Source organism: Mustela nivalis (genome assembly GCF_964662115.1).
Source record: "Mustela nivalis genome assembly, chromosome: X".
Taxonomy (NCBI): domain Eukaryota; kingdom Metazoa; phylum Chordata; class Mammalia; order Carnivora; family Mustelidae; genus Mustela; species Mustela nivalis.
Genome location: NC_139040.1, coordinates 15,714,986 through 15,738,028, shown reverse-complemented (window position 1 = coordinate 15,738,028; position 23,043 = coordinate 15,714,986). Strand labels below are relative to the sequence as shown.

Sequence of the window (23,043 nt, the reverse complement as noted above, 5' to 3'; positions counted from 1 at the left end):
GCAGGACTTGATCCCAGGACCCCGGGATCATGACCCCAGCCAAAGGCAGATGCCTAACTGACTGACCAACCCAGGCACCCTAGAAACATCATCATTTTTAACCACCCTTAAAATTATTCAGGAAAAGAGCATTAAAGGATGCTAAAATCACTGAGTAAAAAGATTGTAAGAAAATCAGGGATTTACACACTCTTAGATTTCTTATTTATTATAAACAGAATATTCTCCATCAATTACAATGGAGAAATCTTGAGGCTCTTTAATGTTTAACTTTGGTCTGATACTAAAGAAAATCAGACAAATCAAAATTTAGAGGAATTATACTTATAATGAACTTTTCAAAAACATCACTATGTTGTAAGAAAAAAATACTGGAGAAGTGCAGATGTTTTCTAGGTCGAATTAGACTATAGAGTCATGACGAGTAAATGTTTTGTATAGTTTTGATTAGAAACAAGGTACAAAGGAGATTATATTGAGACAATTGGGGAATTTTAATTGTGGGCTGATAGAAGAATTGTAACTATAAGGGTATGTTTGTGTGAGAGAGAATGAGAGAAACAGAAACAGAGAGGCACAAAATGAGAGAGAGAAGACCAAAATATACAGTTGATCTTTGAACAGCAATACGGTGGTTGGAGCACCAACCATCCCTCCTCAATGCGTAATAAAAAATTTGAGTAAGGGACACCTGGGTGGCTCAGTTGGTTGGACGACTGCCTTTGGCTTAGGTCATGGTCCCAGAGTCCCGGGATTGAGTCCCGCATCAGGCTTCCAGCTCCATGGGGAGTCTGCTTCTCCCTCTGACCTTCTCCTTGCTCATGCTCTCTCTCACTGTCTCTCTCTCTCAAATAAATAAATAAATAAAATCTTAAAAAAAATTGAGTAAGACTCTTGACTACCCAGTAGTGGAATTACTGGATCATATGGTATTTCTATTTTTAATTTTTTGAGGAAACTCCCTAGTGTTTTCCACAGTGGCTGTGCCAACTTCCATTCCCACCAACAGTGCACAAGTGTTCCCTTTCCTGCACATCCTAACCAACACTTGTTATTTCTTGTCTTTTTTATTTTAGCCATTCCAACAGGTGTAAGGTGATATCACATTGTGTTTTTGACTTGCATTTCCCTGATGTTGAGTGATGTTGAAGATTGTTTCCTGTGCACATTGAAATATCATGCAGCCATAAAGAAGATGAGATCTTGCCATTTACGAACATAAAGGACGTAGAGTGTATTATCCAAAATGAAATAAGTCAGACTGCAAAAGAAATCCCATATGATTTCACTCATACGTGCAATTTAAAAAAGCAAAAAAATTGAGCAAACAAAAAGCAGAATCAGACCTATAAATACATAGAACAAGCTGATGTTTGTTGGAGGGGTGGGAGGTGAGGAGATGGGCAAAAATGGATGAAGGCGAGTGGGAGATCCATGCTTCCAGTTATGGGATGGATAGATCACAGGAATCTGTGAAAAAAAAGCACATCATAAAGAATATGGTCACTAATCTTATAATAGTTTTGCATGGTGACAGGTGGTATTTATGCTGTGGTGAACAGCCACTATGTTGTACACCTGAAAGTAATATAACATTGTGTGTCAACTACACTAAATTAAAAAAAAATTTAATACTCTTGACTCCCCCAAGACTTAACTACTAATAGCCTCCTGTTGAGCAGAAGCCTTACTGATACCATAAACAGTCAATGAACACATATTTTTGTATGTTATATGTATTATATACTGTGTTGTATTTACACCATACTGTTTTTTGGAAAAAAAAACTGCTTATATGTAGACCTGTGTGCACAGTTCAAACTTATACAGTCTGAGGGTCAACCACAGTAAACTTGGAACAATTGCTGAGTCTAGGTAAATGGTATATGGGTGTTTACTATACCATTCTCTTAACTCTTCTGTAGGTTTGAAAGCTTTAAAACCTAAAAGTTGGAAGAAAAATCAGGGTATGCAGAAAGACAAATTTAGAAGATAAAAGTCAGCTTACCCTATGTATAACTTTAAAAAAATTATTTATTTATTTAAAAAAACTTAAAAAAAATAGACCTGTGTGCACAGAGACAGAGAGAATGAGCTGTGGGATGGCAGGAAGAGGGAGTGGGGAAGAGAATCTGAAGCAGACTCCCAGCTGAGTGTGGACCCTGATGCAGGGCTCGATCACATGACCCTGAGATCATGACCTGAGCTGAAACCAAGAGTCAGCTGCTTCATCGACTGCACCCACCCAGGGGCCCCAGCCTGTGTATCACTTTCATTAGCTTTAGAACCACCTCTGGTGCTCCATGTTGCGCTGTGAGCTCTGGAGGATGACTTATGTCCCTTCCCAAAATTGTGTCTCCAGCATCCTGGCATAGTTTTCAGAATATATGTCAGCTAATTGTGTCTGAGAATGACTTCTTTCCAGGACATGTTCTCAAGGAACAAGTGTAAAGTCAGCTCTAGGGACGAACAAGCCAAGTGGTATTCCCAGACATCACATCTGGAGGCCTTTTGGTTTCTAGAAGAACCAGATGACTGGACGTGTGTCACCATAGACGCTACTATAGAACTCAACATCTGTGGCTGGGGACTGTTCCCTGGCAATGCCATCTGAGTGTCACCTGCCTTTTGTGACAGGGCATAACAGGGCTTGCAGCAAAGACTGTCTTTGCTGTCCTTCCTCCTCCTGCCATTGGCTCTAGAGGATCCATGAAACCCCAAGTTGGCTAGAGCGGCTGATGCTCTTCATTGTCTCCTCCAGTATGGGGTCAGGTTTTCTTTCTTTTTTTTTTTTTAAAAGATTTTCTTTATTTATTTGACACAGAGGGAGAGATCACAAGCAGGCAGAGAGGCAGGCAGAGAGACGGGAAGCAGGCTCCCCGCGGAGCAGAGAGCCTGATGCGGGACTCGATCCCAGGACCCTGAGATCATGACCTGAGCTGAAGGCAGACGCTTAACCCACTGAGCCACTCAGGTGCCCCGGAACCAGGTTTTCTGTTGCCACCCCATCTCCTTGATGTGATGGATGACATTAATCAATCTTCAAATGTTGAATGAACCTTAGATACTTTATTAATGTTTTTGGCATCTGTGAGGCAAGGCATTACTAGAATTCTTTACCCTGATGTCAGAAACCCTAGATAAGAACTTATTGCAGCCATTGGCTGGATCAGATGGCCAGACCACTGGCAATGGCCAAAGAGCCTGTGATAATTAGCAGATTCAGGAGATCATTGGCAAGGCCATCTAGCCTAAGGCAACTGTCTGAAGTTTGATCATATGTGTTTATTCTCAGCCTTGTGAGAATCTTCTTGGTCAAGTTCCACTGCATACGATGGTGGTGATAAGGTGTGTAAATCCCCTTTGCCTTTCAGCCAGCTGATTCCTTGGGCTTCCGCATTAGGTCAAGGGTTCCATGATAAGGATGACCTACTTCAGCACTATGGCTTCTGGGAAGAGTGTGAAGGCCAAGAGTGCCACCCTCTCCTGCAGGTAGGATATGCCAGAGGGACCAGATTTGGCTGTACCACATAGCAAGGAGATCTCAGTGTCTGCCCAGCTTGCGGGGTGCTGCTTCCATGACCCAAGGCATAATTTTAGTATATGTGCTGCCGAAGCGAGCACGACCCAAGGCATAATTGATAGCTGGATATGGAGAGTCATAGGCTCAGGGCCTATTTCCGGGACAGCCCACTATGTGGCCGCTGATTGGCCTTCTTATAGCACGTAGCATGGAGCCACATGCTTGCATTAGAAGATCATGGACTCACATATGGTCCAGAGACTGCAAGCAGTAAAAAACAAAACCAAACAAAAAACAGCAGCAACAAAAAACTATTCTAAATCTTCTACAGTGAAAGGGCCTCTGTGGGGGAGGGCACTAATAAGAGTGCCCACTGTATTGCAATTTGGACAGATTCTGGGGTCTTTTATTAGAGGGCACTGCATTCAAAGTGGGCTTATTTGAAAGTATCAGCATAAATGGGCATAAATACAATTTTCATTTTTAAATTTTTATGTATTTATCTTACTATTATATATGTTTTTTTTTAGTAGGCTTCATGCCCAGCATGGAACCCAATGAGGCGCTTGAACTCATGACCCCGAGATCAAGACCTGGGCTGAGATCAAGAGTTGGATGCTTAACCACTGACTGAGCCACCCTTTATTTTTATTTTTTTAAATGAAGTTTTAAAATGAGGAATATGCTGTTTCCACAAACCAAAAGTGACTAAAAGATGTTGCAGGGTTTTTGTTTTTTTAATGTTGTGGGTGCTGAGAGGGTTGTGACTGGAGTCAGAGCCGTGTCGGAGTCAGAGCTGTGTCAGAGTCAGAGAAGGAGCTGTGAGGACAGAAGCAGAGGTTGGAGTGGTAGGAACTATTAGCCAGTAAATGTGGGCAGCCTCTAGAAGCTGGAAAGGCAAGAGAATGGATTCTTCCCACCGTGGAGTGCCATTCATTTTTTTTCTAAGTTTAAGAACAGGCCAGGGTGGACTGTTCCATAGAGAGGCAGCAGGGAGAATTATGACTTCTATAAATAGGTCATGCATAATAGCTTCCAATACTAAGGCCCTATTTTAATTCATATTGGCCTTCATCAACTATTTCAGGCAGGGGAGAGGGGAGTTCCATGGGGTTCCATTTTGTCAAGTCAATTGTAAGCGACAAAGACTTAATTCTAATTTTTTACTCAGTGGGTCAGAGTCTCCATGCCCACTATGGGATATTTGAGGGCAATGGGACTTTTGACCATGGAACACTTATTTGCCTGTATTTTATGTTTGGTAACTACCCTAAGAGTATGGAGGTACTTTGTTTACATTTAGTGAAATTCCCAGGTACAATTGTACTTTGAGTCCCAATACTGATTAAGGCCGTGAAGTTTCACCAGCTGATGATAAATTTCATTCCAAGCCCAGAACATAAAAGTCCATCAGCATCCTTTAATTTTATATATATATATATTTTTTTTTCTAGTAAATGTTAGATTTCCAGTTGGGTCAAACTATGGACCTCTCTGTTTTCTTTTTCTTTTTTTAGAGAAAGAGAGAGAGCGAATGGGGGTGAAGTGGAGGAGTGGAAGAGAGGGAAAATCTTTTTTTAAGATTTTTATTTATTTTTGAGAGAGAGAGAGAGTGCATGAGGAGACGGGCAGAGGGAGAGGGAGAAGCAGATTCCCTCCTGAGCAGGGAGCCTGATGTAGGCTCCATCCCAGGACCCTGAGACCATGACCTGAACCAAGGCAGATGCTGCTTAACCGACTAAGCCACCCAGAGACTCCCCTCTTTCAGATTTTTAATATTTCTCCCTGTAGGGGTGCCTGGGTAGCTTAGTCGTTAAGTATATGCCTTTGGCTCAGGTCATGATCCCAGGGTCCTGGGATCAAGCCCCGCATCAGGCTCTGGAAGCCTGCTTCTCCCTCTCCCACTCCCCTTGCTTGTGTTCCCTCTCCCGCTGTGTCTCTCTCTGTCAAATAAATAAAATCTTAAAAAAAAATTTCCCTCTGTATCCAGGTTTTCTTTCTTTTTTTTTTTTTTAAAGATTTTATTTATTTATTTGAAAGACGGAGATCACAAGTAGGCAGAGAGGCAGGCAGAGAGAGAGAGAGAGGGAAGCAGGCTTCCTGCGGAGCAGGGAGCCTGATGCGGGGCTCGATCCCAGGGCCCTGAGATCATGACCCGAGCCAAAGGCAGCAGCCCAAACCACTGAGCCACCCAGGCGCCCCATCCAGGTTTTCTTTTTTAAAGTAAACTCTGTATTCAACGTTGGGCTCTACCTTGTAACCCTGAGATCAAGAGTTGCATGTTCTCCCGATTGAGCCAGCCAGGCACCCCTGTTTGCTCTCTATCTAAAGTTAGGATCCTCCTTTATGGCAATGATTGCTTTACTGGCTTTAAAGAGCCCAGGCCTAAGTCAAGTTTGAATTAACCCCTTGGTTGTGTCACAGGGGTGCTATGAGTGCTTTTCCCCAATAATCCTGAGAATCAGGAGTTCTGTCCTGTCCTGTCCGCTGAGCTTAGGTTCCTAACCGCTTCACGCAGCAACATCTTACTCCTGTGGGCAAGAGTCAATCATCCTTGCAACTATCACCCAGCAGTGCTGGCAGGGGTGGTGGTGAGGGGGGCATCAGGTCAATTTATTTTGTGAGGCAGATGAAAACATGGCATGGGCTGGCTGTGTTTTACCCAGACCCACAGGGCCTGTTCTCAGTCACTGTGTTTCCTCCAGGAGTAACAACTGGTCTGAAGGGGGGGAAATTTTCCCTTTCCTCTTTTTCCCTCTACTTTTCTCTAAGTCCCAGGGCCTGATTGGTTAAGTGCCCAGAGAGGAGCCATGGTGACTCACAATGGTCCTCAAAACTTTGTGACCACATGCAATGAATGGCAGGCTATGGACACTGACTAACACCACCTGGGTTACTTCTGGTTCAGGGCTGAACACGGTGAGTGAGGGAGTGCCACGGGAAGGGGGGTCAGCTATTACAGGTCCTAGGGTACCATTTCCATACCCTCTCCCTGCGACGCACCACTCTGTCTTATGTCAGACCTCTTCGCCGGATGATGCAAAATCTCTCCGTGAACGTTTTCCCTGTGGGGCTCACCACACTGTCATAACGGTGTTCAATGCGTTTCCACAGGTCCACTGGGCAATGGTCAGTGACTCTGGCCTCGAGATCCAATCACCCAGTGAGAGCGGCAAGGGAACTCAGTCCCAGGTAGGATTCTCCATTTTTCCCCGATCTCTGGATCCAGCTCATGGTCATGACTCTTAGATTTCCTCTTTTTTATTTATCTTTTTATTATGTTATTTTAGTCACCATACAGTACGTCGTAAGTTTTTGATTCCTGCTTTTTAAATGGCAGTTCACATCCATGGCACGTGCCATTGCACGGACCTCAGCCAAGTAGTCCCACGGCTGTATTGTTGACATTCGAGTGTGACCGTGTGGGTGTTGTCTGGAGGTAGGACATGGGTTTTCACAGGATGCTGGAGGACTGATGGGGAGGACGGGATTTTGTGTTTGCTGTAGAGCTACTGCACCGAGGGACGCAAATGACTATTATGAGATGTGATTTGCCTCCCCACTGGCTGCCCCACTCAGTCTCACCTAACAGCTGAAGACTCAGGCACAGAGTGGCAGGGAATTCTCAGTTGTCCTGGTTTCTTCCCATCCCAGATAGACCATGTAAACATACTCTGGGAATTGAAAGACCATGTAAACATACAATGGGAATTGTCTCCTTGACTTCCATGAGGATCAAGGGCAAGCATCCTGAAAGCGTGGAAGGATGGGGCTCTGAAGCCAGCCCGGTTGGCTTCCTATCCTGGTTGTGCCACAGGCTAGCTATGAGACCTTGGGCTGGTTGCATACCTTTCCTGGGCCTCGGTTCCTGGGTAAATGGGTGTGACAGCCGCACCCACCAACGTTGGGAGAAGTTAAATGAGCTATTGTGCGAAACAGACCAGACAGTGGGTGTCAAAACCTCCTTACTCCCTCCAGAGTGAAACTTCTTGGAGTCACAGACAAGGGTGGGGAATCTTTCCTGGCTAGGTCAGCTCTCTAGCCTTGAACTCCATTTACAGGTTGGTTCCCTGTTCATTTGATTGGGGTTTTGGTGCCTTTCTTCTGAGCTCCAGTGCCCTTCCCTTGGAGGAAACAAGCGGAGCAACCTTGGAGAACAACTCTGGTGTTGGCATCTTTGTCTTAAGCTTATGCTTCTGAGGAATCTTGTTCTACTTAAAGAAATTTGCAGAACTCACTTACACGTATTTTTGCATTCTTGTTGGAGAAAATACAAGAATTGCATTTATAGGGATCAATTCATAACCCTTTCATTTCCTATGCTCCAGCATCTTATAGCCCTGCACCAGAAGAACCAGCATTAGCAGCTTGCTGTAAACTTTTCAGATCTTACTCTTTGCATTTACTTTTATCTGTATAGATGACTCTGTGAAGAACAAACAGAGGGCATAAGACACTGTTTTTCAAGTTTCTTCCTCCAATGACTACTTCTTGGAGATTGTTTCCTTGTGGGTGCATAGAGGACCCCTTTTACTCTTTTTTAAATAAGATTTTATTTATTTGAGAGAGAGCACGAGCAAGGGGGAGGGGCAGAGGGAGAAGCAGACTCCCTGCTGAGCAGGGAGCCCTATGTGGGGCTCCATGTGGGGCTTGATCCTAAGACCTGGCATCATGACCCGAGCTGAAGGCAGACACTTAACCGACTGAGCCACCCAGGAGCCCCCTTCTTTACCCTTTTTAATAGCTGAATCTTATTTCATATTATTGAGATATTAGATTTTATTTACATAAGGAAACTTGAAAAATTGCCTTTGTCTTCTTAAATAAATGTTTCTGGAATCACCAAATCATTCACCTAGAAGTTTTACCAAAAACTAAGGTTAGATACAAATTAAAGACATGAAGGAAGATACTGGAAGGCACCTGGGTGGCTCAGTCTGTTAACCTGCTGCCTTCAGCTCAGGTCATGATCCCGGGGTCCTGGGATTGAACCCCACATCGGGTTCCCTGCTCAGTGGGGAGCCTGCTTCTCCCTCTCCCTCAGCATGCCCCCTCTCTCTCTCTCTCTCTCAAATAAATAAATAAAATCTATTTTTTTAAAAAAGAAGATATTGTATACTTTTCCAAGAATAAAATATGAAATAATATATGCAGCTCATACTAGCCATAAGACATGTGAATTTTATTTTTTTATTATTTTATTTTTAAGAGATTTTATTTATTTATTTGAGAGAGTGAGCAAGAGCATGAGCAGGGGGAGGGGCAGAGGGAGAGGAAGAGGGACAAACAGACTCCTCATGGGGAACCTGATGTGGGGCTCCATCCTAGGACTCTGAGATCATGACCTGAGCTGAAATCAGAAGCTTAGCTGATTGAGCTACCCAGGTGCCCCTGATTTAAAAAAAAAAAATAGAGGGAAATATGCATGAAGCTTTTTAGCGAGCCAACTGTTTTGATGCTAACAATACCATTTCTTGGGGATGTCTGGGTGGCTTAGTCTGTTGAGTGTCTGGTTCTTGGTTTCAGCTCGGTCGTGATCTTAGAGTTGTGGGATCGAGCCCCGGTTAGGGCTTCACATTCAGTGTAGAGTCAGCTTGTCCCTCTCCCTCTGCTCCTCCTCCTCCCTGCCTCCCACCCTGTCTCTCTCTCTCTCTCTCTCTCTCTCACACACACACACATACAAATAAATAAATATCTTTTAAAAAATACCATTTCTTGCTGGAGAGGAAAATGCATTGTTGTGATCCTCTAAATTTTCCCCAAAATAAATCCACGAATTCAGCACAGTCATGAATCCCATTAGGTTTCATTTGCCATGAAATAAAACGAGCTGATTATTCAATTCAATAGAGGAGAACCTATGTGGGGTTAGCTGTGATGGTGAGCTTACAAAAATCTACACCGGACTTAGTTAGCAATTAAAACGGGAACTGAAAATATGCCAGTGGAGCTGAACAGATTCTAGACGCAGACCCATGTACACAACAGAAGGGAAGAAATGACAAGGTTGGCATTTCCCAGACAGATGGTGCCTCCGACGACTTGGGACAATGTGTGCGGCGGGAGGTGGCCAGGGGAAGGGACCCCTGGGCTCACTGGATCGACTCATCTTTTTCAGGCTTCCTCCATTGTGCTCTTTGTGAAGCCATCCGTAGTGCCAACAAGTCATGGAGAGGGTATGCTCTGAAGTCCGTCCCAGCATACCCATTCCGAGCATCAAGAGGAAGGCAGACGAATACTTAAAACCCACCCTGGGCTCCAAAAACGTCCTGAGCTTTTTACTCGGTAGGCAGTTAGGGAGCCACAGAAATGATCTGGATCTGTCCAAGTGGCTGTGGATGCTGACGCGAGCCGCACCAGGGTGGAGGTGGCCCTTGCCAAAAAATCACATAACCTATGTGCTCATGCCTCCATGCAATTTTGGAAAATGCAAAAAACCGGTTTAGAATAACAATAGCCTTGCTTCAGCTGTTCAAATAAAAGCTGCATTTTCACTCCCATGGTTTGACACGTTTTTATGACCAAGCAGCTTTCTTGGGTTAGTTACTCTGGGGATTCCGTGCCTGGTAATGCGGAATGCTGGGGCTCTCCCGGCCTGGGAGGTGGTGAGATCCCACAGCAGGTCCCATCTCGTCCACCTTAACCTGAAACAAGAGTCGGGGAATGGTGATGCAGAAGTGGGTCCTTCCAGAACCGAGACTCCTGTCCCTAGGCCTGGGTGTGGCCCCCTGGGAAACCTAGTCGCTACCCTGGTGAAACACATTGTCTGACAACAGGGTTCAAGCCCTTGGGAAATTGAGGACACCCATATTTTAAATTCTGAGGCTCATGAGACTATCATTTAGAAACTACAGCATTACTTCTTTGCTGGCTCTATTTTATTTAAAAGAATTTAGAGCACTGGGCATTTGAATATGGCAATGTCCCATTGTAACAGCACACTCCAGCCAGTCTTAGGGGTGAACTTGCCTTAAGCTTAGGGGCTCCTTGCTTACTGACCTAAGCCCCTTGGTGTGTGGTGGAACTAACCTCTTTCCTTGAGATTTGCAGACCGCTGGCCTTGAGGAGTGAAGGACCAGACTTTCCCAGGAGATAAGGCCTGTTGGCCTGCGAAAACAGCTCCGGCTGGTGCCAGCAAGTCTGTCCAAGTCTGTCTGCTTCTCCCGTGCACAGCTTCGCCCCCACCCCCTTTTCCTGAGTCTTCTCTTTGAAAATGGCCAGGCTCCTCCTGGATGGGGAAAATGGTCTTTGAGACTTCTGCCCGCTATCTCCCAGGCTGCTGGCCTCCTGAATAAAGCAACCTTTCCTTTCCCACCATCACTTGTCTCTCAAGTATTGACTTTTGAGCAGCTGAATCTGAGTTGGGAACCGGTTCTCCAATACAGTACACTCCAAGAGTCCTGAAGGCAACTGGATCTTCTCGCTGTCCCCTGGGGGACCCTCTCGGCAGGGTGGGGTAAAGCCTGGTGGGCGGCAGCTGGCAGCGGAGAATGTGCGGGGCTGAGTGAGGACATGGGCGTGCAGAAGTGGGCCGTCGTGCGCCGTGGGGACGCGGGGGATGGGAGGGGGCGACGACCAGGGCACCCGAGCGAGGGCGGAGCTGTGGGAGCAGCGCAGCCCTGGGCTCGCCTGTCCCGGGAGGCGGGGAATGATTCCAGTCCCTGTGCCCCCTGCCGGGCGGGCACAGTCCTCCGCCATCCCCACAGGCGCCTGCCGGCAGCTCGGGACGCCCGCTCCTCCGTGTCCCTCCTACCCGCGGTTAAGCGCAACCGCTGCAGCCCTCCACATGCAGTCACCCCCCCCCCCCCCGGGCCTGTCCCCTGTGCCGCCGCCGTCTGACTTGGCCTCCGGGGTCGCGGGAGGGGCGGCTTTGCGCACCCGCTGTCGCGCGGCTCACAACAAAGAGAGGCGCGACGGGCGCTTGGGACGAGTCCCACAGCCGCCACCTCGAGCGACGGGACGCGTGGCGCAGAGAGCCGTGGCCATGGACCTTTTGGTGCCACAGGCGGCGTGGGCGCACAGCTGTGCGCACAGGTCCCCGACCTGGAGCAGCGGGTGGCACTCGGGATGCCCCAGAGCAGCTGACACCACCTACTTCACATCTCCTTGGGGCTCCTGCTGTCCATTGATGCAAAAATTGTAAAATCGTTGATGAAGCACAATTTATCTATTTGTTTTCTTTTGTTAGTTGTGCTTTTGGAATGTAGGTAAGAAACCAGGGCCAAACCCAAGGTCATAAAAATTCACCTCTATGTTTTTCCTAAGAGTTTTATAGTTGTTTTTTTTTTTTTAATTATTTACTTGGCAGCGAGAGAAGGAACACAAGCAGGGGGAGCGGAAGAGGGAGAAGCAGGCTTCCCACCAAGCAGGAAGCTCTGCGTGGGGCTCCATTCCAGGACCCCGGGATTGTGACGTGACCCTGAGCCAAAGGCAGCCACTCAATGATTGAGCCATCAATGTGCCCCTAAGAGTTTTATAGTTTTAGGACCTACATTTAGGTCTTTGATCCATTCTAAGTTTTGTCTATGGTGTGAGGTAAGAGTCTTTTCATTCTTTTGCATGTGTTTACCCAGATGTCCCGGGATCATTTATTAAAAGGATTTTCCTTTCTTCACTGAATGGTCTGGGTGTCTTTGGCAAAAATCAGTTGATTATCCTAATATCCAGCATATATAATGAACTCTTACAACTGAATAACAACAACCACAACAACAAATCAAAACCCCAATTTAAAAACTGGCAAAGGACTTGGATAGAAATTTCTCCAAGAAGATAGACAAATGGCCAACAAGCACATGAAAAGATGCTCAACATCATTAGTTACTAGGGAAATGCAAATCCAAACCACAATAAGGTATAACTTCATACTCCCTAGGCTAGCCAAAAACAAACAAACAAACAAAAAAACAGAAATTAACATGTGCTGGAGAGAATATGGAGAAACTGGAACCCTCAAACATTACAGGAATGTAAAATGGTGCAGACACTTTGCAAAACAATTTAGCAGTTCCTCAAACAAGTAAACATAGAGTTCCCAATGGCCTAGTATATATCTAAGAGAAATGAAAACATATGTCTACACCAACATTTGCATATAAATGTGAATTTTACCCTTATTCGTAATAGCCCAATAGAAGAAACAACTCATATGTCCAACAAATGCTTATTGGATAAACAAATTGTATAACCATACAGTGGAATATTATTTGGACATGCAAAGGAATGGTATAGTGATCCATGCTACAAGATGGATGAACCTCAAAAACATTGTGCTAAGCGAAATAAGCCAGAAACAAAATGCACGTTTTGTATGATTCCATTCATAGAATGGGGAAATCTATAAAATATCCTGGTCTCACTTCTGATCATGGGGGGTGGTGAAGCATTTATTCTTTCACCATTAAGCTATGGATTTTTCACAGATACTCTTCATGAGGTTGAGGAATAAACTGAGGATGTTAATGTTCATTGAAAGATTTATCAGGTTTCTTTTTGGGGTCGTCTGAATATTTTTCATCAGCAACCATTGTGTGACACACTTGAACTTCCCTAAGCCACACTCTGCCCACCGACTATGTGTTACCACCAGGCAAGTGGTAATCTTATGTCTTTACTCTTGTGGAAGTAATTTACTTGACAGACAGAGATCACAAGTAGGCAGAGAGGCAGGCAGAGAGAGAGGAGGAAGCCGACTCGCCGCCGAGCAGAGAGCCCGATGCGGGGCTCCATCCCAGGACCCTGGGATCATGACCTGAGCTGAAGGCAGAGACTTAACCCACTGAGCCACCCAGGCGCCCCTATAATTCACTCTTTATAACAAATCATATTATCAGAAAGAAATGAGACCTCCTTCCAAGAAAGGAAGTGAGTTTTTATTAAAAGTGCTTGCAAGCTAGATTGAAGGCTAAAATATGTTTCAAAATACATGCATTTCCCCTCCCTTCAGCTGTTCTTGATATTCTTGAGCTCCTGACATTCAGAGTCAGGAATTCCTCTATTGCTAAGCAATTTGCTAGTAGGTCTTCCTGTAATATAAATTGAGACTTAGTTATTTCAACGCCTTGGGAAATGTTTTGAGAAGTTGTAACTCTTAAACCTCTGGGGTGATTTTGCACATTCTAAAACTGTGTGTGTGGATACTGTGATTCTACAGTAATCTTTCTAACCTCTTTTTAAAATGCTGCTGAGTCTAAAACCTCAAATTTCTTTTTTTTAAAAGATTTTATTTATTTATTTGAGGAGAGAGAGAAAGAATGTGTGGGGGGTGTGGGGGGGGCAGAGGAAGGGGGACAAGCAAGAATCCCCACTGAGCAGGGAGCCCAAACCCGGTTGGGCCTGCATTTCAGGACTCTTGGATCAAGACCAAAGCTGAAGGGAGAAGCTTCACCGACTGTGCCACCCAGGCACCCCTAAAACCTCAAATATCTGATTATGATGTTTGGATCTATACATTCCTTAATTGCTGCTGTAAAAATGTTTAGATAATGTGACTTCTTGAAAAAAATCAAACAATCCAGTGATTTTTGTTTTTATAAAACGTCTTCCACCTCCCGCCCTAGATCTGCTACTAGGGCTTTGTTTCCATTGTTATATAAATATGGTACCAATTCTCTACCCAGGAGCCTCCTGCCATCCTCTCCTGCTACCCGTGCCACAAGGGGCATGGCTCTCCTGCAGGGTCCGTTCATGTCTCCCAGATACTCTCTTGTGTCCACTGGGTCTTAAGGGCCACGGATCTTTATTGTCCGTGGCATCGATCTCGCTTTTATATCAAACCAGTTGAGATCTGCTCTGGTTTCTTTTACAGGAATATTAGAGCATAAAAGTGCATAGTATGTGATGCCCAAGTAAGAATATAAAAAACTTAGCTGTCCCTTGCAGTGATGTCACAGGATCCTAGAGGAAGGGGCTTGGACCTGCTGTTTGAAATCCAGCCAGGAGAGAATGGGAGGACATCCATCCTGCCTTCCCACGGCAGGTTATTCGCTGAAGGTCCTGCCAGTGTTCTCTTACCCTGACCCCAGGGGCAGGGACTTAGAAGAAAGGAGATCTGCCAGCTTGATCTGCCCCCAGTCAGCTCACACACACGTGTGCGCACCAGGCTCTGTGCTGTTTTACTTTTCTCTTTTATTTCATTTTACTGTTTTGTGCTGAGTGTTTTACATGTGATGTTTTGTGATGCAGGCAGCAGAGAACAGCTCTGCCTGGGACAGTCGCCAGCAGGGGCGAGAGATTGGGGGCCGGGCGAGGGCTCCCCTTGGGGTGCCTTTCTACTGCCTCTCCAGTGCCTGGGGCTCTTTGCTCTTCTGGGTTCAAGGCGTAAGGCCTTGAGGAAGAGCAACCGACGTTGGATGACACGGGCAGGTCTGCCTGGGGGGAGGTGACAGTGTGGAAGAGAGGTGACACCTTGGAGCCTGGGTTTGATATGATGACAAGATCCTAATTCTTATGTGTCCATATGCAATAGAACTACATGTGACTGGGAAACTCCAGGAGGAAAAAAATAAAAAGCCGTGTATCCAGAAAGGGCTCTGGGGTGCACAGGAAAGTGAAGTCAAGGATGCACACCCCAGCTGGTGGGTGCTATGCTACAAAGAGGAGCAGCAACCGTCCCTCCCCCACCAGCAGATGGGCTTCACACAAGTTCAGCGCCAGGAAGTGGGGATCCGGACTCTTCTCCACATCTGGTGTTTCCCGGAGGGGCTGGGCTCCACTTCGGCCGGCAGAGCAGTGGAAAAGTGACGTGGAGACAGTGGAGACCGTCCCAGTGAAAGGAAACAGAAGTGGTGACCCCTTTGCAGAGCTAGTGGCGATGTTTTGACAGTTGTGACTCGCTTCCTGTACTTGGTGCATGGAAGCAGATGGAAGGGTTAGTCTTCCCTGTGCTTCGATGCGCTTGTGATCATAAGGTTCATGGGTCTTGTTTTATGGGGTTTTTCCCTTTTTGTGGGTCCCTGGGTGAGAAGGAACCATGATTTTTTAAAACAAAACCTTCCCCAACTTGGGACAGTGCACAGAGTATACTCTCCACCAAAATCCAGTGATTAGCATTTTGTCATAGCTGATCGTGGTGTCCCTTGAAGAGAAACCCATGGGAGTCTACCAAATTCTCACTTGAGCTGTTTAAATGGAAGAGTGTCTGGTAGAGTGCATGCACTTAAATCTAACCTCAATCATCAAAACAGAGTCATGGCCCCTCAATTGACTCCCAGATTTGAGCCAGTTTATTTTATTTTTATTTTCTTAAAAGATTTTTTTCATTTGTCAGGTTGAGAGGGAGAGAGAGCAAAAGCAGGGGAGTGGCAGGCAGAGAGAGAAGCAAGTTCCCCGCTGAGCAGGGAGCCTGATGTGGGGCTTGATCCCAGGACCCTAGGATCTTGACCTGAGCAGAAGGCAGATGTCTAACTGACTGAGCCACCCAGGTGCCCCTTTGAGTCCGTTTATAGACCCGAAATCCCTCGATGAAAGGGAGGCCAGGTCCTCTTTAGAAAGATCTCACTACACAGCTGGAGACACATACTGTTTTTTGTTTTTCTTGTTTTTTTTTTTTTAAGACTCTATTTTTTGATTTGACAGACAGAGATCACAAGTAGGCAGAGAGACAGGCAGAGAGAGAAGGGGAAGCAGGCTCCCTGCTGAGCAGAGAGCCCGATGCGGGGCTTGATCCCAGGACCCTGAGATCATGACCTGAGCTGAAGGCAGAGGCTTTAACCCACTGAGCCACACAGGCGCCCCGTTTTTATTTTTGTTTTTAAGATTTTATTTAACTATTTGACAGAGAGAGAGAGAGATGGCGAGAGAGGGTACACAAGCAGGGGGAGCGGGAGAGGGAGAAGCAGGCTTCCCGCTGAGTGGTGAGCCCAATGAGGGGCTCGATCCCAGGACCCTGGGATCATGACCTGAGCCAGAGTCAGACACCTAACGACTGAGCCACCCAGGTACCTGGAGACACATACCGGAGATCTTTCAGCCAGCCTCTCCCAAAGGGACCTATGGCCCATTACCAGGGTCACGGTGCATTAGGGAGAAGGAAATAACCAGATGTGTGGGGAGGTAGTGAACACTGTCTCAGAGCTGGCGCTAATTCCAGGCATTGCTGCGCCCCGCCCCCATCTGTGTGGGGGCTCATGGAGGTCCGGTGATCAGTGGAATTGTAGTGCAGTCCTGACTCACCATGGGCCCATTAAGTCCCCAAACTCACCCTCTCCTATTTCCCCAGTTCCAGACTGTAACTGGAATAGATATACTCAGCAACTGGCAGGATACCCACATTGGTTCCCTGACCTGTGGAGTGACAGCTCTTATGGTAAGAAAGGGCAAGTGGAAACCACTAGAACTTCCACTACCTAGGAAATGAGTAATCCAAAAGCCATGCTACATTCCTCAAGGGATTCAGAGGGTAGCGCTGCCATCAAGGACCTGAACATGCAAGAATGGTGATTCCCGCTACACTCCAAGTCACCTTGCATATTTTCTGCTTTCTCAAACTTTTATTTAAATTCCATTTAGTCACCTTGCATATTTAGCCCGTGTAGAAAACAAATATATCTTGGGGCTCCTTCACAGAAGGATAAGCGCCCCACTCTTGGTTTTGGCTGGGGGGTGGCGATCTCAGGGACACAGTGCTTTATTGTAAACTTAAGCAGGTGGGGACTCCAGTTGTAGCTACTGTTTCAGATGTGATTTTGATAAAGGAAAGATGTTATTAGGGTTTGGAGTAGATGGCCAAGAAAGAATTCTTTCTTTGGTGCAAAGATCTTTGGCGCAAAAAGGTGATTTTATTAAAGCACGGGGACAAACCCGTGGGCAGAAAGAGCCGCACTGAGGTCCTGAGGAGTGGTCCATTATGGACTTCCAAGTTGGGAGGGGCTTAGGGATATCGCAAGTCTCTAAGGAATTTTGGAAGCAAGGTTTCCAGCACCTTGAAGGGGCTAGCTATTGCTGGGAAAAGATCATTTATTACCGTCAAATAAAACCTTAGTTAAGAGACCCTTCAGATGTATATTGGTGGGCCATATGATTGAGGAATGATTGCCAAAACATATCTCGGGGGGGTTAGAGATAAAGGAAGTTTCCAAAGCAATCTTTATACGTTAAAGTAGACTTAGAGGACCCTGGTGGTTGTGTTGATGGGGAGGTCAGGCTAGGCCTGCCTTTTGCCCTTAGCAAAGTATCAACATTAAGGCAGTTGAGTCCCTAGAGGAATGTCACTCTGCCTCTTTCAAGGACTTGTCAGTGGGCTATAGGTAGTAAGGGAATCTCATAATTTTTCTTCTACCTTTGTTTCCCACATCAATTTCATTGCTGGAGCAAATAAACAGATAACCTGGTAGCTGCTATGCCTCTAGTGATCTGGCTAATGCTTCTTTGATTCCTCAATAACTGTTAGTAAAAACAACAGAAACCATTTGAGGTCAACTGGCAAGGCCAGCAATATATCTTCATCAACCCACTGTACGGACATCTCAACTTTCTAATCCTGTGTCCTGCTTTATTTCCTGGGAACTTGGTCAACCTTCTTTCCACAAGATATCACAAAGGACTAGGACTGGTGAAGATAAGCTGACTGGATCTAGTGAGCAAAAAGTAGCAGCAACTCCTCCAGACTTCAAGCTCCCCTGAGTGTCCACTGGCTCCAGCTGGAAGCTCAGTGACCTTCATGCTCTTCCCTGAGGCAAAGTTTCCTTCAAAAGGATTTCTGTTCCCGGCCTGTTGATTCTGATCAGAAGTCAATCTGCCATCACTTATCACCAGAAAAGGGCCCCAAAGCAAGGGAAATTCTTAAGAGAGATTTCGGGGAGACCTTCAATAGAAGACCACGGGTTGGGGGCACCTGAGTGGCTCAGTCGGCAAGCATCTGCGTTCCACTCAGGTCACAAGCTCAGGGTCCTGGGATGCAGCCCCTCGGAGAGTCTGCTTTTCCCTCTCCCTCAGCAACCCCTCCCCTTCATTCGTGATTTCTCTCTTTCAAATAAATAAATACAATCTTAAGACCACAGTTTGTCCCTTCGCATTCAACAAGAGAAGAAGAACAGTTTAAAGAACAGGGTGAGTGAAAATGTGTGTATGTGGCTGTGAGTGGAGGGCGTGGGGGGACCCCCTTCCCAGGACACCCCCCCCATCTGCTGTCCTGCACGCCCTCTTTCCCTTCCCCGCCTTTCCCGCTGCTCCCCTGCCTCACTGCGAGGTAAGCTGATCTCGAGCCTCAGGGCCAAAAGGTTTTTTCTGACTTCCCCTTCAGCGGAGACCCGGCCCCGCGGACGGACCAGACCGCTGCCCCGAACAGAACCGCAGCGAAGGCTGTGTTCGTTCCGGGACGGGTCTCCCTGTGCTGTCCAGGCTGGATGCGGAGGCTGGTCACGGGCAGGGGCTGCTGCCGGTCCCCACGCCAAGCTGGACCCGCTCCGTCCCCGACCCGGGCGGCTTCACCCCTCCCCAGGCCACGCGGCGGCCTCCGGCTCCCGGGAGCTTAGCCAGAGCGACGGCGAACTTGCGCGCTTCGCCCGCGCACCCGAGCAGCGCCGCGCCCGCTGCCGGGCTCCCCGGTCCTCCCGCCTCAGCCTCCCGAGGCGCGGGTCTCCGGGCGCGGCCACCACGGCAGGACTGCAAGTTGGAAGCACCAGCTACACACCGGCAGGGTCGTCCAACGTACACGCTGCTCCCCTTTCCGTCCTCCAAACCTCCCTGGAGCCTCTGAGCCACGGGAAGTGAGGCCCAAGGGGGTGGTGGGCAGTAACCTGCCCAAAGTCCCACCGCCAGGGGCCTGGAGAGCCGGGATCGCGACCTCTGGGCTCCAAGTCCCTGGACCGCGACGACTGCCGCCGCAACAGCGCCTCCCCGCGGGGACAGGCGCTCTTCGCGCTCCCCCTGCGCCTGGCGCAAATCTGGAGGCTCCAAGTCCCAGATGGAACCACAAAAACCCACTGGCCCAAGTAAGGTCGCCTCGGGGTGATCCAGAAAACCCGAACTGGGAAGTAAGAGTCCGCGGTGTCTCAGTCTTCGGGACCAACCCAAACCATGTAAAAGCCCGCTCTCGCTGTCTGTCCGCCTGACCGATTCCCTCATCTCGCAAGCTCTCTGCGTGGACGGGGCAGGAGGCACAGCTTCTTCGAGGCTCTGCGGAAGCAGCTTCTGCACCGGGCTGTGGATCTCCCGGGACAGGAGGGCCAGGAGCCGCTCGGACCCCAACATCGCTAGGACCTGCTCCAGGGTGCGCATCTCAGCGGTGGCAAAGCTCCAGGCGCTGCCTGACGGTTCCCCGGGGCCCAGGGACTAAGCCACTAGCGCAGGAGGGAGACCACCAGGCTGCGCCCTGGGGTGGGGTGCGGGGGCAACTCCTGGCGGCAGACGGAGTCACTCCTGGGGTGTCTTCATCAGGAACCTTTCGCTCCTGGGAGCCTGGGCGGGACGCCAGGGTCAGGTTCCTGGACCTTCTGACCCCGAAAGCAGCTGCACCCCGGGGGACAATAGCCGGCAGGATCGGCGTGCCCTGGGACCCCCGTCCCCACGGAGCTGTCACCAGGGCTATGGCCTCTGTGGGCTGGGGGCGGCTGGGCGCCTTCCCCTCGACCCACTTTGGCCCGGGGTTGGAGGGCACAATCGCAGGCGTCTCTCTCCTGGGTCCGGGGCCCACCAGGGAAGTCCTAGCACTCAAGTCTGGTGTCTCAACAGCAGCAGCTCCAGCTGGGGACCAGTGTGTGGACGACGTCTCTCCTCGCGCCAACTCACCCAGGAGGGAAAATGTGATCCCCAGCGGTGTAGCCAACTGGAAGACAAGAGGCGGGCCACGGGCGTGACCCAAGTACCCAGGAGCCCTCTGGTGGTGGCCGCGTTTAGGAGAGGAGTGGTCGGGGTAGCAAGGTCGAAGCTGGGTTCTTCAAGAGAGGAAACTAAAAAGCTCTAGGCCAATGTGACCAGCAAGAACAGACCAAAGGCATAAGCCCAAGAAAGATTATCAATATGCGAGGACCGCGTGGTTGGCTCAGTTGGTTTAACGTCTGCCTTAGGCTGGGGTCTTGGTCCTGAGTTCCCTGAATGGAGTCCTGGGTGGGGCTCTCTGCTCGGTAGGGAGTCTGCTCCTCCCTCTTTCTCTGCCCGTTCCATGCTTTCACTCACTGTTTTATCTAATAAATAAATACAAAATAAAATAAAACGCGAATTTTCGGGGGAGGGAAGGTTGGGTGGTTCAGGTCATAATCCCAGGGTCCTGGGATGGAACCCCTGGGGCTCCCGGATCAGTGGAGAGTCTACTGCTCTCTCTCCTTCTGCCCCTCCCCGCCCCGCCTGTGCTCCTGTTTCCCTCTCTTATAAGTAAAATCTTTAAAAAAATGCGAATTCTTCAGCTCACGGGAGATGCGGTGTGTCAGAGATGTGAAGGGGCCCAGAAATCTTTAGTTTAACTACGGCCTCTCCCAAGAAATTCTTGTGCACTAAGAGGCTTGAGAATCAGTGACCCAGGAGTAAAAGAGTTAAAGGAGTTCCCTACCGCTGGGGTTACTCCGGGGCAGCTGTAAGAGAAACCCTTGCTAGGATCAGGAACCAGGGATGTCCCACCCATGCCCCTGGGCTCTGGAAGCGCTTAAGACCGGAAACGCTTACGCTTCCAAAGCGGCAGGAGGCCCCTAGGAGGCCAAGGAAGTGGCGGCCCCTCCCACGTCAGCAGGCTCCGGGGCCCAGTCAGCGAGGAGCATGTCTTGGCGCCTGTCGGGAAATGTAGTCCGCAGGGCGGGCGCGCGCCTGCGTCTTGCGCAGCTGCCCCAGGGAGCCTGGGAGAGCCGTGGGCGCCGAGGCGGTGAGTCCCCGAGCGGCCAGAGGGCGTGGCCGTCCCTGGGGCGCGGGCGCGGACGCGGGCGGCGGGGCTCACATCCCGCTAGGGCTACACCAAACGGCGGCCGCCAACCCTGATCCGGCGGCGGCCGCGTGGACGAGCGACGGGCGGCGGGCCCCTATCCGGCCCGGGTCCCCGCCGCCGCTCCCTGCGACCCAGCCGGGCCTTCCCGGGGTTGTCCCGGGCCAGAGCGCCCGTCGGGGCGCCGGGACATCCTGTGGGGAGCCCGCGGGGGCCGTGCCCGCGCCCCAGGCAGCCGATTTGTAACCGGCTTTTAGACGTTCCCGCGACGTGTCTCTCCTCGCCTTTCCGCGAGTGCCCGCTTTGCACACACCCTCTTTATCCGTGGGCCGTGTGAGCGCGGGCTCGCTCGGGCCGGTCTGGGGAGAAGCCGTGAGTCCTGGGGTGCAGCAGCGAGGTTTCCCCGCGGGAGGGCGGGTGGAGGGACGGCGGGACAGTGAGGGCCCCGCGGGACGCGGTGGAGGGTTCGGGCCCCTCTGGGGAGGGCGGCGGGCTGCGAGGCTGAGCAGGGTCAGGGCGGGTCCACAGCCCAAGCCGGCTGGGTTCCTGGATGCCTTCCAGAGGAGAGGGTTCGGTGCCCAGGCGGGGACGTGGAGGCTTTCTAGGAATGAGTCGTGGGGAGCAGTAACCTTGCTCGAGCGCTTCCTCTGGGCCGGGCCAGGCCAGGCGTGGCTGCTGTTCGCTTCCACGCAGCTGCAGCCACCGCAGTTTCTGAACTCGGTACTATGATTATTTTCATGTTAAGGAGAAACTGGGTGTTAGGGTCACAAAGCGAGCAGGTGATCACATGTGGATGGGTCTGCTGCTAAAAGTTCAGGTTACTATCAAGATATAGGGTCACGGTGTACGTTTGGGATGACTAAGTAGGGAGATTATTTTTGCCCTGTGCCACTCCAGGGAAGAGGACGGTTATGTGAGGCATCTTGGCGAATAGAGAGAGAGAATCCATAGCATAGGGTGGTTACTGGTGTTGAGACCTGGTCTGTACCAGGCGGTGACCTCAGACATTGCACTGAGAACATCTGGATGATTTTTAGATATGAATGTTGCAGAGATCTGTTCATTCTAACCTTCTCAACCATTTCCCTCTGGCATTGACCATGAGACCCGGGACAGCTTATTCAGTGCTCCAGAGCCTCCAGCCTCAGTCAGCTCATCTGTACCCAGGACATCATGCTAGTCCCCACCTGCTCGCTCTGGGTGAGCAACACGTGACCTGCCACGTAAGGGAGACTTGGAACAGCACTGGGACATAGTGTCATGAATGTGATCAGTGTCCTTGGTTATCCGTGCAGACCAGATGGCTGGTGGCCTGCCCTGTGGCAGTGTGTTGTTGTCATGAGAAAGTCCTCTGACTTGCCATCACAGGACGAGGTTCAGGCTGATGTGGGCGGAAGTATATGTAGGTTGAGTGGAGAAGAATGAAGGGTTGTGCATTGGCATCCTGTGGAGGCAAGGCTCTAGCTGAGATGCCGATGGCTGAAGGTGACCATGGGTCACTGCAAGGCACATGGACTTTACGGTCATTCATCAGTGCTCCCCTGTTTCTTTTGTGGCCTGTATATATATTTGGAGACACAAGATAGCTTGTATTAGACTGGGTGTTAGTTTACAGGCCAGCACATCTATGGTGGGTCATTTATAGGAAGAGGTCTTAACCTTGGATCAAAGG

The 23,043-nt window shown here is 49.0% G+C and overlaps 1 protein-coding gene and 1 long non-coding RNA gene across 10 annotated transcripts in view; both read left to right on the top strand.

The window, feature by feature from the left end:
* ZNF449 (zinc finger protein 449) overlaps positions 1 to 23,043 on the top strand; it is a 57,253-nt gene that overhangs the window by 10,635 nt on the left and 23,575 nt on the right. For 2 of the 9 annotated variants that reach the window (XM_082717648.1, XM_082717644.1), the window contains exon 1: positions 21,239 to 21,314. The exons of 1 other annotated variant lie outside the window; for it this stretch is intronic. Coding sequence is in view for 2 of the 8 variants with exons in the window: in XM_082717642.1 (XP_082573768.1) it covers positions 22,415 to 22,571 (157 nt within the window). In the remaining 6 variants the exon portion in view is untranslated. Of the gene's footprint in view, positions 1 to 21,238; positions 21,744 to 21,802; positions 22,092 to 22,152; positions 22,572 to 23,043 lie in introns of those variants that run through there. 6 more of the 9 variants (XM_082717650.1, XM_082717649.1, XM_082717645.1 and 3 more) reach the window with 6 other exon arrangements.
* On the top strand, positions 5,786 to 10,017 carry LOC309855986. Its single transcript, XR_014307022.1, has 3 exons — positions 5,786 to 6,442; positions 6,638 to 6,715; positions 9,642 to 10,017. It is a non-coding gene; the product is annotated as an uncharacterized lncRNA (long non-coding RNA).